Below are 11,910 nucleotides of genomic sequence, written 5' to 3'. Positions count from 1 at the left end.
TTGGCTTCTTTCCTCGCACTGTGACATAATGAAGTAGTACCAACTAGCCCAGTTCATTGCGCTCTAAAATGTGTTTAGCTGCTTGTGATGCCGTTCAGACCAATCTGCTTGGCACATTCACAGGTAGCAATAGAACAGAGGGCTGCCGAGATAGCAAAGCCATAAATGCAAGGCCTGCGCGTGCACATCTGAGCTTGCAGAGATAGTGTCCTGCATAGGTCACTTGCTTGATGAATGTGCAATAAATGCAATTTTTTGGGCAATAAAGGTGTGATGACATATGCAATTTCTACATTTATTTGCTGCAATACAGAAACGTTCTCGATTTGTTCGAGTAGTGATTAGCATTTATGAAAGATAATTAATGCAAGGTCATGCTATATGTATTACTTTCAATTGAAAGACCCTGTGGCACAATCTTAATTATACAAAAGTAATATACAGCCAGCAGAGTCAACATGCGCCGCACAACTCCTCTCAAGTTTCAAGGAGGCTATCTGGGTAACAGTTGGGAGCATTCGCAACCAGCCGGACAACACATGGGTGGCCCTGAAAAGGGCCGTTTCATGGCAGGCAGCATTTGCCAAGTTTCAGTAAGGTTGAAAGTCGGGTGAATTGGTGACAGAGCATCTGAACATGTAAAGCAGCGCACAGAAAAAAAGACACAAGAGGATTAATATGATTCAACAGGACAACTGTTGCACTTGCCACTAGTTTATTCTTTTAAAAAATATGTATATAGTACATACCCACAAGTGCACCACATGCAACAATGACTTTTGCTCATAACGGTGCTTAAAAAAAAATGTGAATGTTGTGCACTTGTGCCTGTGTATTACCCCCTCCTTTTTTTCCCTTCAAAATAAGCTAATTGCAAGTGCAGTGGTTGGCCTGTTCAATTGTATTCCTCCTTTCATGTCTTGTTTTTGTGTGCTGCTTTACACATAAGATCTAAAGCAGTCTTGGTTCATGTTGGGAAGGTAGGCGAAGGAATTTGCTGCACTCGCAGGACTTCGTGGCCTTTTGTGTTGCAGTGGCTGCACTTCAGCAGCCTGTAGCAGATACCCAGCTCGCTGTGTGCATGTGACTTCACTCCAGGTCCGAAGTCACGGGCAAGAGAACTGACGATGATTTTGGCCAGCTGATCGATCCCTTGGCCTCTGTGCACATGGTACCCATCAATTGCTAAGAACGCACGTCGTGGCTCTTTCGAGGAATTGAGAAACCGATGCTGTAGGAACAAAAAAAATTAGTGCAATTAGGAAAAATGTGATGCATTGAGACAAGAAAGAACTTGCAGATCAACTGAAGTCACTAAACAAAAAGAAAGGGAAGTGAACAACATGGGACCACAGCCTACAGTTTCATAAGATAATGGAAAAATTTGGCAACATAACGTGTTGCTAGTATGCTGCAATGTGAAAATTTTTCACTGCTAGAAGGGGCTCAGCCGGAACTTTTGAAATCAATACACGCTCCTTTGAATGTTTGCATTGCCCCGGTATATGTGGCTTGCACCAATATCACAGCTTGAAATTACATAGCCATCCACCCCGTGTGTCGGAACGGAACTAAAACCAAAAACAAAAACAAAGATATTTTTGGCCAGAACGAAAATAACAAACGTTATCTATTATTTCGTTCCAGAGTGAAACCGAAATATTTTTTATCAGTTTTCAGTTCCCGGGAAAACTTGGTGACCTGGAACAACCGAGGTCATGCAACGTGAGCAATAATACATATGTCAGGGTATAGTGTTAGCGCTTATCTCATGCAAGAATTCCAAAGTAAAGAGGCAACCAGAGCTGTTTATATTAATGCAAGTGGACTCTCGTGTGCCAGTCACACTAGTGTGGAGAGGGCATTCTCGGTGCTGAAGTTTGTTTTATCAGAACAGCGGTCTTGCACCCTCGATGACGGGCTGCTTCTGAGAAAATGCTCACTCCCTTGACACAAAACATAGAACCTGCTCAGAAAATTCGTAATTCACTTTTGAGAAATTTAAATACAGTAACTTGGAAGGGTGCTAGTTTTGGGGTTTTGTGTGGCTGGCCCAGAAGCCCCTCAGGGACGAGACCAAGACAGACCAGCAACCATCTTTACTCTGCCGAGCCTCGGCCGCAACTGCCCGCTGCCAGTGGCTGCTGAGTGCGAGCTGCGAGCGCACCATCGCTCATCATTCTCTTCTTCTACGGCCAGCACGCTCGCAGCCACCGCTTCTATACTGCCCCCTCCCCTCCGGTGAAACTGGGGAGGAGGGCGCAGTAGCCGCTATCCTTGGCCACAGCGGACAGCACGTGGCGTGCACGACCACACGTCGGCACAGTTCGTCCACCACATAACCAAGGTCCCGGTGTTGTCCGTGGCAACTGGGGGCTCCGCATCCATTTTCGGGTTAGCAGTCGTCGTGGTAGCCGCCTTGCTGCCACCGTTTGTGGTTGCCTGCTCTTTCCTGTTGCTGACCTCTGGTTCTTCCTTCCTATAAGTGTATAGAAGCGTATAGACAAGTATAAAAGCGGCGGCTGCAAGCGCGTCGTCCGTAGAAGAAAACGAACGATGGCACGCTCGCAGCTCGCAGTTGTGGCCGAGACTCGGCGGAGTAAAGATGGTTGCTGGTTTGTCTTGGTCTCCTCCCTGACAGGTTTCTGGGCCAGCCACAGCCACGACACCCCAGATAGCTTGCGCTAGTCTGTAGCAATTCGTCGTACAGTTACTTGCGCTCCTCTGAAGAATGCGGGAAGAACGTGTTTTACCCGTCCCACGTTCTTAAGAGGAGCGCAAGTTCACCACAAATCCTATGTTTTTATCGTTACTTTACCTTCAAATTTTTGCATAAAAATAAGAACCGTTACAAAACATTATTTTTTTTAGTTCCGGAACAGAAACGGAACTTTTTTCGGTGGAACGAAACTAAAACCGAAACGAAAAACATTTCGTTCCGACACCCTGCATCCACCATCACGATGAATCACTACTGAAAGCTGACCAACCACCACTGAAGCTATAGTGACAGTACTAGAATATGTACCATACTTACTCGAATCTAGGCCGCTCTCGATTGTAGGCCGACACTCGAAATTCGCAAGGCCAGAAAAAAAAAATCTTAATCATGGTACTCGAATCTAAGCCAACCCCCCACTTTCGCACATTGTTTTTTATAAAAAAACATCAGCTTAGATTCGATTAAATACGGCACATGCATTTCAGATTCAATTAATGGTTGCCTGCACATTTGTATAATGCCCCAACTGCTTTGACACTAACGCAAGGAAGCAGCAGCCAACGAAAATATGAATATTTCAGCCTGCCATACATGGAGAACACGTGCAAGCATCCAATGTTCATATGTGAAAGACAACAGTGTTAGAGAAGAGCCTGGTGCGGATAATAGAAGCATTTTGACACAGCAAGCCTGTGATGTACACTTCACTACATAGTCAAAAGTCTGATAAAAACTTGTCATATGGGGAAGGTACCAGATTAACATATTAGAACGCGCCTCAAATCTTTTAAAAGTGCATAAAATTGATGCTTCGGGTCCACTATGGCCCCATTGCTCACACTAAAAAAAGCATCAGTGGGGCGCCTACGTATAGCCTATGTGCCACAGCATGCAGGTAGGGCAAATTACCAAATGTACAGCTAGTTCCACATTTTTCCGATTTCATAAAGATTCCATGAGCAAACATGAAGATTACTACTTTGTAGCAGATAGAGTGTATTCAGATAACATCGGTGCATGTCTGTGGACCCCTTTAATTTCGCTGAAAAAAAAAAAATATTTTGCTGTATGAGTCCCTAGGGCCACGAAACCAATGTTAGTTTTGCGAAAAAAAAAAAAATTTGCCTAAGTCAAAAAGATTTGGACGGAAGTCTTCACTCAGCAGAACTGCTTTTCGCGAATTTCCCGAAAATACGATTTTGACGAGATCCTACAAAGAAATTATTGCAGCTGCGAGTCAATTTTTCTTGGCTTACTGTGAGTAACGTGCATTTATAAAATGTTATGTTGCAGTTCTGTTGCCCATAACTTATGCAAAAGAAGTTGCAAATACGGCACCCATTGCTCAATAATGCTCTAATTTCAGATTTTTTCACTCCGCGTCTATAATACTCGAAATTTCCCAAATTTTCCAGAGATTTGCCACGCATTAGGTTAACCATTGTGCTAAGTATGATTGCAGAGGATGGTGTCAGACACAAACCATAAATGCATATGGTAAGAAACGTCTCTAAAAATAAAATACTTCGAAATTCAGTTTAAAAAAAAGGCCATCTTCAATTTTCTTTAAACTCCCCAGAATTAAAGCCAAGCACGTGCTCTAACTTAATCTCTAAAAACATGTTGCATTATTTTTGTTAGATAGGAGTTACAAAGCCACCAAAGTGTCCAAATTGACGTCAAGTTCACACACAACCACTTAAAGGGGTGGTGCCATCAAATTTGTGGCTTGTGCATTCTTTGTTGCAAACATTTCTTATTGATCTAGGAAGCATGAGACACACTCCCAAATTCATGTATTCTCTCGAAACTATTTCACATCGCCTTATTTGTATGAACGACTTTCGGTTTCGGTTTCTGGGCGACAAGTTGGACACCGACATCACCGTGTAGGAAGCTAGAACAAGTGCTCTCACAAAGTTGTGACACATGCAGTGCTGCATTGTCTGCTCTCGCACACAGATGCAAGCAACCGTCCGGACGCCTTCAAAACTTGCTAAAATCCTCCATCATCCGCAGATGGTCGGCGAGCTTTCAACAATGACTGGTAAAACCCGCTTTGTCTACGTAACCCAACAGCAGCACCACATTAGTGAAAAGATGCTGCGTGGAGTTTTGCACAAAACTCTCCACAGAATGGTACTGCACTGTTAAACGGAACGTCTCAAACAAAGGTGAAAACCACCTAACGTTATGGAAATTGCAAGCAGTATTGAATCCATTGCAAGAGACTCTTGTCTGCTGAGACAGTCATTTCATAGCAACTGACCTACCTTCATTTTAGAGACTAAAAACATGAATTCACTTCACAAGTGCAACCAGTACTTGCTGGAAGCAATCCACACTAACCAGCTACTGAACTCACTGAATATTGGCATGACTCTGCTGCTCACTACCCGAGGCCAGCAAATGCTGCAATGACATTGCTGTGCCTATAGTGGGGTACAACTTTAGAAGACAGGAGAGGCCCCGCCCAGATGACCGAAGCGCAGCAGCCAATTGCCTCCGCGTCTAAAGAAATAGTCCCGCTAGGCATGTTAGGAATGTTCTCCGTCGGCGGGGTCACCGGCCGTCCGGCTCATGACGTCACCTGAAGTGCGCGCCTATTGGTGGAGGCTCGTATGCATCCGCCTTGAGGGGAAAGTGCCGCTGCCTTCTAAAGTTGTGCCCGACTATAGCTAATGAAAGCTGTGATGTTGAGAGGGTTCTTTCAGCTGAGGTACAGAGTCGTCCACTTCCACCTTGAACACCGCACCGTGCGACCAGCACTCCGCGGAGCGCCTCTCTTGGTTGCTTCGGTAACTAGCGCGTATGCGCAGTGACAGCTCTAGGCGGAGCCTTCGCCGCGTCGTCTGCTAAAGCGCGGCAGCTCTGCCGAATTGTACTTGCTTTGCGGTGAAGCTAACTTCGCTCTTGCTATGCGCATGCAAATCCAGCATCCGGCACGGTTCAGAAGAAGCGAAGCGACTGCACCTTGTTCCGTCTAGCTTTTGCTGCTAGTGTTTTCTTTCATTTCTGGATGCGATCTCACAACCAATAAACCTCGGTCCGTGCATGAGTAAACTTTCACAGCCGCGCTTGAACTCCTACAACTAAGCAACTCAGCTCCTTTGAGCCCAGTAGCCAGAATGTTCTCGCTGCTCACGCAAATGTTTTTGATCAGCTTCAAAGCTAGGCGCCGCAAAATTGGCGATAAATGCATGGTAAGGTCTGACATAACAGCTTTAAATGTGCGAAAGTTTGGATTGTTACTCGCCTGAAAACAAAAGGATGTGAGCAATTTGCCAATTTCAGAGAAGTTACATTACATTCAGGTGTTATCAGCACTGCTGCCTTCATGCGCTAGCGAATTTAACTCACCAATACGCCGCCCTAATTTGCTACTCATGTGCAACCATGCTTATTCGTACCATTCATGCAGAAAAATGAAGAAGCATTCTAATAGAGTTTTCAGCTGAACTCATATCACGCAATCAGTTCACCAAAGAAGCGCCGCTGACAAATGATTACTTCTGTAAGCAGGCGCTGAATAAAGCTTGACTCCCTTTTTATTGCTAGGTGACCCAAAGCACCGCGTATCGCTTTGTATATTTCTTGGCTCAAAACTTTAGCACGAAGCAGAAAGTTTTCCGTGAGCCTTCAATTCACAGCGCAAACTTATATTTTTTTTACTGTCGACTTTGTGTCGCCAAACTTTCAGCTGATGAAAACAACCGTGTGAGTAGCGGGAATATTCTAACTGTACGGCACAAAGCATCTGAGTAGCTTAGTTGCGGGAGTGCCAGCCCGGCTTGGCGATCTCACTCATGCACGGGCCAAGGTTTATTACTTTTAGCAGACGACGCGGCGAAGGCACCACCTACAGTTGTCACTGCGCTTGCGTGCCCCAGCCGCCCGCGAGAGACGCTCCGCGGAGCATTGGCTGCACGGTGCGGTGCTCAAGGTGGAAGTGGATGCCTCTGAACATCCAAAGGTGAGACAGCTCTCGAATGAAGACCAACATGCTGCACATGCAAATGGCAATGTACGTTAACAAGGACGCGTAAAAAATCGGTGATCAGCTTTTTGTGAATTAAATGTGTCTTTTCCTAGATGTTATCAAGGCTCTTTACTGTCCTTTTTGACTTATCAATTTGTGTAAATGTATTTCATGTAGCATTTCTAAACTAAACCCCCCAAAAACATGCAGTTCAATGATGGTTCCACGAAAAATGTGATTTCTCTCAAATTATCAGCTTGAAAAATAGCACCCAATTTTTACCCTCTAATTTGAAAAAATATAAAACACAAAAACAAACCACCGTAGTTGTGCAATTTGTGTCAGAATGCTTTGGCTTCCTGTGCGACACAATTTGTACAAACCGCACCTCTCACCACCAGACAGGCATAGATAAGACTCTGGCTAAGAACATGTGCAAGGTTGTAACCAAGCTGATCATTGCGCATCATAGCAACAATAAGGCCGTCGTCATCACCATGACCAAAAAATAATGATCCACCGATCAAGACAACAAGTGTGTGTGTGTGTACCTTTCATCACATTTACCACCAATCATAACAAGAAACGAGTTCATACATTTGTTCATATTTTTGTGTTATGTGCTAGACAGCTTCACTGGTAACCTGCCTTCACAAAATGGAATGGCTCGAAATTTTTATCACAATTTTACGCACCAATTCAGTCATACACACAACACATTGTAAACAGTGGTAGTTTAGCACAATAGCAATAATACGCCATCAAACGAGCAAGGCCTTATCTATAAGAAAGCAACATTGTGCTTATAAAGCCCCTGTTGCTGTGGTTCGTGTTTGTGCACTCAGCATGTATACGCACTGCGCATAAGCACCACGGCTTGACACAGGTTGCCAGTTCCCTTAGTCACAGTGATGGCAAAGCCGCCTCTCAGCAATCACTCCTTTTGCCTTATAAAAAGCATAGAATAAAGTGGGGATGCCTAATAATATAGATTGTAATATCAAGCAAGAATTATGGTGCATGTAAAGAACAGAAGACAGTACAGCAATCCGAATGGCTCCTTTGCACAGTATGAAGGTCTGTCCACCAGGCTGCACAACAAACCGGTTTTTGCAACATTGAAACACATTTTAAAAATGCAAATCCTGTTGAAACTGCAAAAAGTGTGCTAGATTCTATCACTATAATTTACGGTCCTTCCATTTCCACTAGGATATGATAGCACGTTCTAGCCAGTTGTCTGTGTTTCTAACTTAGAATTATTATGTTTAAGCTGTCGCATTAACGTAGACAGAACTTTCAATGGCAAACTTGTAAGGCATATTGGGAAACACCCAATGGCTCTCTATTGATGAATAAACGGCTTTTACAGGGCTCTAAAATTGCCAAAGCTCCGAACGAGTGTGAATATTGGTGTTGAATCCTTCATCTGAGGCAAGCTTTGAGATTGGGCTAGTTGCTAATCCATCTTCAACAAAAAGTGTAGGAGTGGACAACAGACAAAGAAGGGAACAAAGACAACCGTTCCCTTCTTTGTCTATTGTACACTGCTGCACTGTTTGTTGACGATGAACTTCGTTTGAGGTTTCTAGTCTCACTGATATAAGTTGTATAAAAGTTCATGCGTGGAATTTTGTAGATTACCACTGGTAACTTTTATTGCTCCAAGAGGTCTTTAACATGTGTGAGCTGTCATGTTACCTAGTTTTTTGGCATCTGGGAAATTCTCACACAATTAGTGTAAAAAAATCTTGCAAGTGACTCGCTTATTCCCTGCACCATGGGATGCCCACATACTTTTGCTGTTCCCGTTTGTCCTCCCAAAGAATCAAAGTGCTCCTTCGACAAATAGTTTCCAGGAGGTTACCCACAAAATGCGTGAACTGTGACACATCCTACATTAGTGGAACGAAAAGTTCAAACAAACAACAAAACACCATAAAAAGTGCCTTGAGAAAGGCAAGACATGCTCAAACACTGGTGGATAATTATTCATTACTAACCAAGCGATTAATTTGGACACCACTGCTCTAATCGCAATGAAGAAAATCTTTATACATCTGATCTCAAATGTGGTATGTGTGCAACTTACTTTAGCTGTACATGTGTTGACCTACCCAGGATATACACCAGCACCCACTGGCACCTAGGCCATAAATAATCACCCTCTTCGCATTCTTTATTGTGAACAAGGGGCCTATAGTGGTTCTGAAACGTTAATTTTAATTGTTGCCTTTTCAAAAGGTACCTCACATACATGAACCCATTTCGTCGACAGGTTTTCATTCGTCCACTGAAACAGATCGAGATAGCAGTGACCTGTGGGCTTTCATTTATTCAAGGGTAACAAAAGTTACCTAACAACGTCATAGTGAGTTGGTTGTCACTGAGAAGATGCAGACACTGGCGGTTTTCTGAATTTGGTATCACCACATACTGATGTTTCAGTCAAACATTTCTTTTCCCATGCCTTGAAAACACTGTCTTACTCTATTAGTGGCCTTCGGTGAGAAAGGCTAGGATGCTTGTGTCACTACCACTGCCATTGTTGATGAACCATTCCACGGACATTGGAATGGTTTATCAACATTGTCTCTAACATACGAGCCAGCTCATGTGACGGCACATGCAAGCCATGTATTCTCAAATGCCTCTACTAAAAATGGCACCACGTTGCCTCACTCCGCTAAATCTAAATACTGAAAAGCATCCTCACTGTCCATGTATGTCACAGTCTTAAAGAAATAAATTTAAAGGCCTTGTTTTCCACTGTGTATAATGGCCACATGCAAGATCACTAAAAGGGGTGCACGTTTTCACTGTATTTGCTTAACGTGCATTGTCACCTTCATTTCGGTATTTTCCCTGTATCTCAACATCGTGTGAACGCCTTGTCAATAACAAGTCAGGTATTTCAGATGAACGCATATACACGGGAGCAAATTGCTAGGAGCACTTACAACTAAGTTTTAAAATTCGTTAGAATGCGGTGCGGACGGTACGCATCTACATACCGCTTTAATCGGGTCTGTTGGCAGTGCAGGTTTACCGTGCAGCAATACGGATATGCCATACCGTCGTGGTCGGCATGTCAGTACTTTAACCCGCAAGACCTCTACCGCACCACTTTACCGCAAGCAATGAGCAACTAGCGCGGCTAGAAAGTTCTTAAAAAAAGCTGCGTGCCGACCACGACGGTACGGCATTTCCCTCAGCGGCGCGCACCAGTATGTCAGCGTAAACTTACCTCGGCGTTCAAGATTCGAACACACGGCAGGCGTTTCAGCGTAGCCGTCAGCTTGCGGTTCAGCAAGCGCGTTTTCTTGATCTGGCGCTCTGCATCGGCGTCTTCAGAGCTGGAGCAACGTGGCAGCACTTTGAAGACGTATACACCACGGGGGCCACATCGTGCTGCAGTTGCAGAACTAACTTCTAAAATGTAAAGAAAATACAACCTTCAGTGACTGATGCCAAGCATCTCACAATTTCAGAATACGTACCCCTATATTGTCGCATATATCTTGAGGGTCCGCGTTGGCACTGCAAACGTCGTTACCACCACCAACGTACAAAACGACAGTCTACGCTCTGAGAGTGCATCGCAGAGACGGCCTCAGCCATTCGCACAGCGTCAAAACCACCAAAACTAAATGTGCAGGTCTCGACGGATGTTTTCAAGTGAAGGCGACTCCTGCACATGAATTTAACCTGGCTGTCGCCTATCGCTACACCGCGCAAAGAAGGCATAACTCAAACAAAGCCGGCGACTGCGGTGAGGTACAGGTGAGGGTACCGAGTAGAACATAGGCAAGTAAAGGCTGGGGACAAGGCCGAGGAATCGTCGGATCTTTCCCTAGCTACAACAGTACCTGTCTAGGGGCAGGGAGTACCTCCCTATGGTAACGTCAGATCCGGTTTCGCGCCAAACCGGGAGAGCCCCGACTCCGGGGATACGCTTTCCTCCGAAGTATCGTGCACGCGAAGTTTGAAACATAGTACGGTACGATGGGTGCAGTACTTCCTACCGTCATGTAAAGGTCTGTACTTACATCGGCGTGTCTTCAAGTTTTCGCCTTCACGCTTGGGCTGCAGTACGGTAAGTTGCAACACTGTGGCTGCAACAGCTTTCCGGCCCATGCGGTGATTCGCAATCATGTTCTCGCTGGTGTGGTTTCGCTTCGCGCGGTTTTCACAATTGGCTGGAGGGTATGAACACTCACTCACACCAGCGAACTTTATGTCGTGCCAGTGTTACCTTACCTCTCGGGAAACTCGCCTCTCAGCGTTCGAAAGCGCTTTGTTGTCCGCAGGGTTTTCTAAATTCGTCACCTCGTTGGGACAGCCGTACAACAACTTCGGAAGAGCGGCACTTTGGGAGGACGAAATTTAAATACAAGAGAACGCGGAAGACGGTGTGGTCCATAATTTCCCACGGTGGCCATTCACAGTACGAGGCGTTCTCGATCTGATTGCCTTACATATGAAAACATTAAAGTACGGCGCGGCAACAACCGAAAAGTACAAACTCACTTTCAGTGAGAACGAGCGAGTGACTAATCATGTCGGGCATATAGAAAGAAGTGCTCTGATCAATATCCTTATCATACGCGGTCATCATTGCATCATACATGTCAGCAGCACGTGTGTATATAAATATGCACAGTAAGTTCACATTCCTTGTAACACTATGAAGTGCAGGCGCATGTACAAAAACATAAAAATTACATTTATTCATTGTTTCGACCAGGGACCGGCTTTGGGATGGATTAAAATAACTTTATTTACGTCCTGTACAGGGTGTTGCCACCTGTCTGGCTAATCCCATGGTGGGACTCCACTCTTGAAAAAGACCGGTCCCAGCCTTGGGGGATGTGGTCGTATGACTTGATCACCCCTGCAAACAGTTTGCAGGGATGATCACACTACCACATCCCTCAAGGCCTGGGAATGGTCTTTTTCAAGAGTGGAGTTGACAGGTACAGTTGCTGGATTTATACGCATTCTCAGAGCATCTCTGCTGCATATCTGTACATGTGTGCTCGCGCGATACTCTGTCACGCTGCCCATATCACAACACCCTTGCCCACAATGTGAATAAAAGCACTTGGCGCATGGCTGCGCACTTTTCCTTCAGCACTCTTGGTTATCCTTACATTGCTGGCATGCGAATATAGCATGTTTAAGTACTGTCGGCGTCTTCATGCCCGGA

At 44.9% G+C, this 11,910-nt stretch overlaps 2 protein-coding genes across 3 annotated transcripts in view; one reads left to right on the top strand and one right to left on the bottom strand.

Annotated features, from left to right (window-relative positions):
- Nucleotides 1-310: 310 nt before the first annotated feature.
- On the bottom strand, nucleotides 311-10,267 carry LOC125757582 (uncharacterized). Of its 2 annotated transcripts, none has more exons than XM_049413160.1 (3): nucleotides 10,202-10,267; nucleotides 9,949-10,133; nucleotides 311-1,231 (listed from the first exon to the last, which is right to left on the bottom strand). In XM_049413160.1, exons 1-3 carry the CDS (start codon nucleotides 10,215-10,217, stop codon nucleotides 968-970), a joined length of 465 nt encoding a protein of 154 aa, XP_049269117.1. In that variant the 5' UTR covers nucleotides 10,218-10,267; the 3' UTR covers nucleotides 311-967. The 2 variants fall into 2 exon arrangements, with proteins under 2 accessions (XP_049269117.1, XP_049269118.1); XM_049413161.1 differs by lacking the exon at nucleotides 311-1,231 and adding an exon at nucleotides 6,643-6,726.
- A 392-nt stretch (nucleotides 10,268-10,659) lies between these two features.
- Nucleotides 10,660-11,910, top strand: part of LOC119386523 (mitochondrial chaperone BCS1) — a 90,502-nt gene continuing 89,251 nt past the window's right edge. The window contains exon 1 of the mRNA XM_037653788.2: nucleotides 10,660-10,797. The gene's annotated coding sequence lies outside the window, so the exon portion shown is untranslated. The remainder of the gene's footprint in view (nucleotides 10,798-11,910) is intronic.

The sequence above is a fragment of the Rhipicephalus sanguineus genome, chromosome 3, assembly GCF_013339695.2.
Source record: "Rhipicephalus sanguineus isolate Rsan-2018 chromosome 3, BIME_Rsan_1.4, whole genome shotgun sequence".
Classification (NCBI taxonomy): Eukaryota; Metazoa; Arthropoda; class Arachnida; order Ixodida; family Ixodidae; genus Rhipicephalus; species Rhipicephalus sanguineus.
Note: the sequence above shows the minus strand (reverse complement) of the source record. Positions and strands in the feature narration are given on the sequence as shown.

What these genes read in the sequence shown, in the direction of transcription:
- LOC125757582 (XM_049413160.1), bottom strand. An exon ending in TTCGAATCTTGAACGCCGAG is followed by an intron (nt 1,232 to 9,948) that starts GTAAGTTTACGC and finishes TTGTTCCTACAG; the next exon opens with CATCGGTTTCTCAATTCCTC.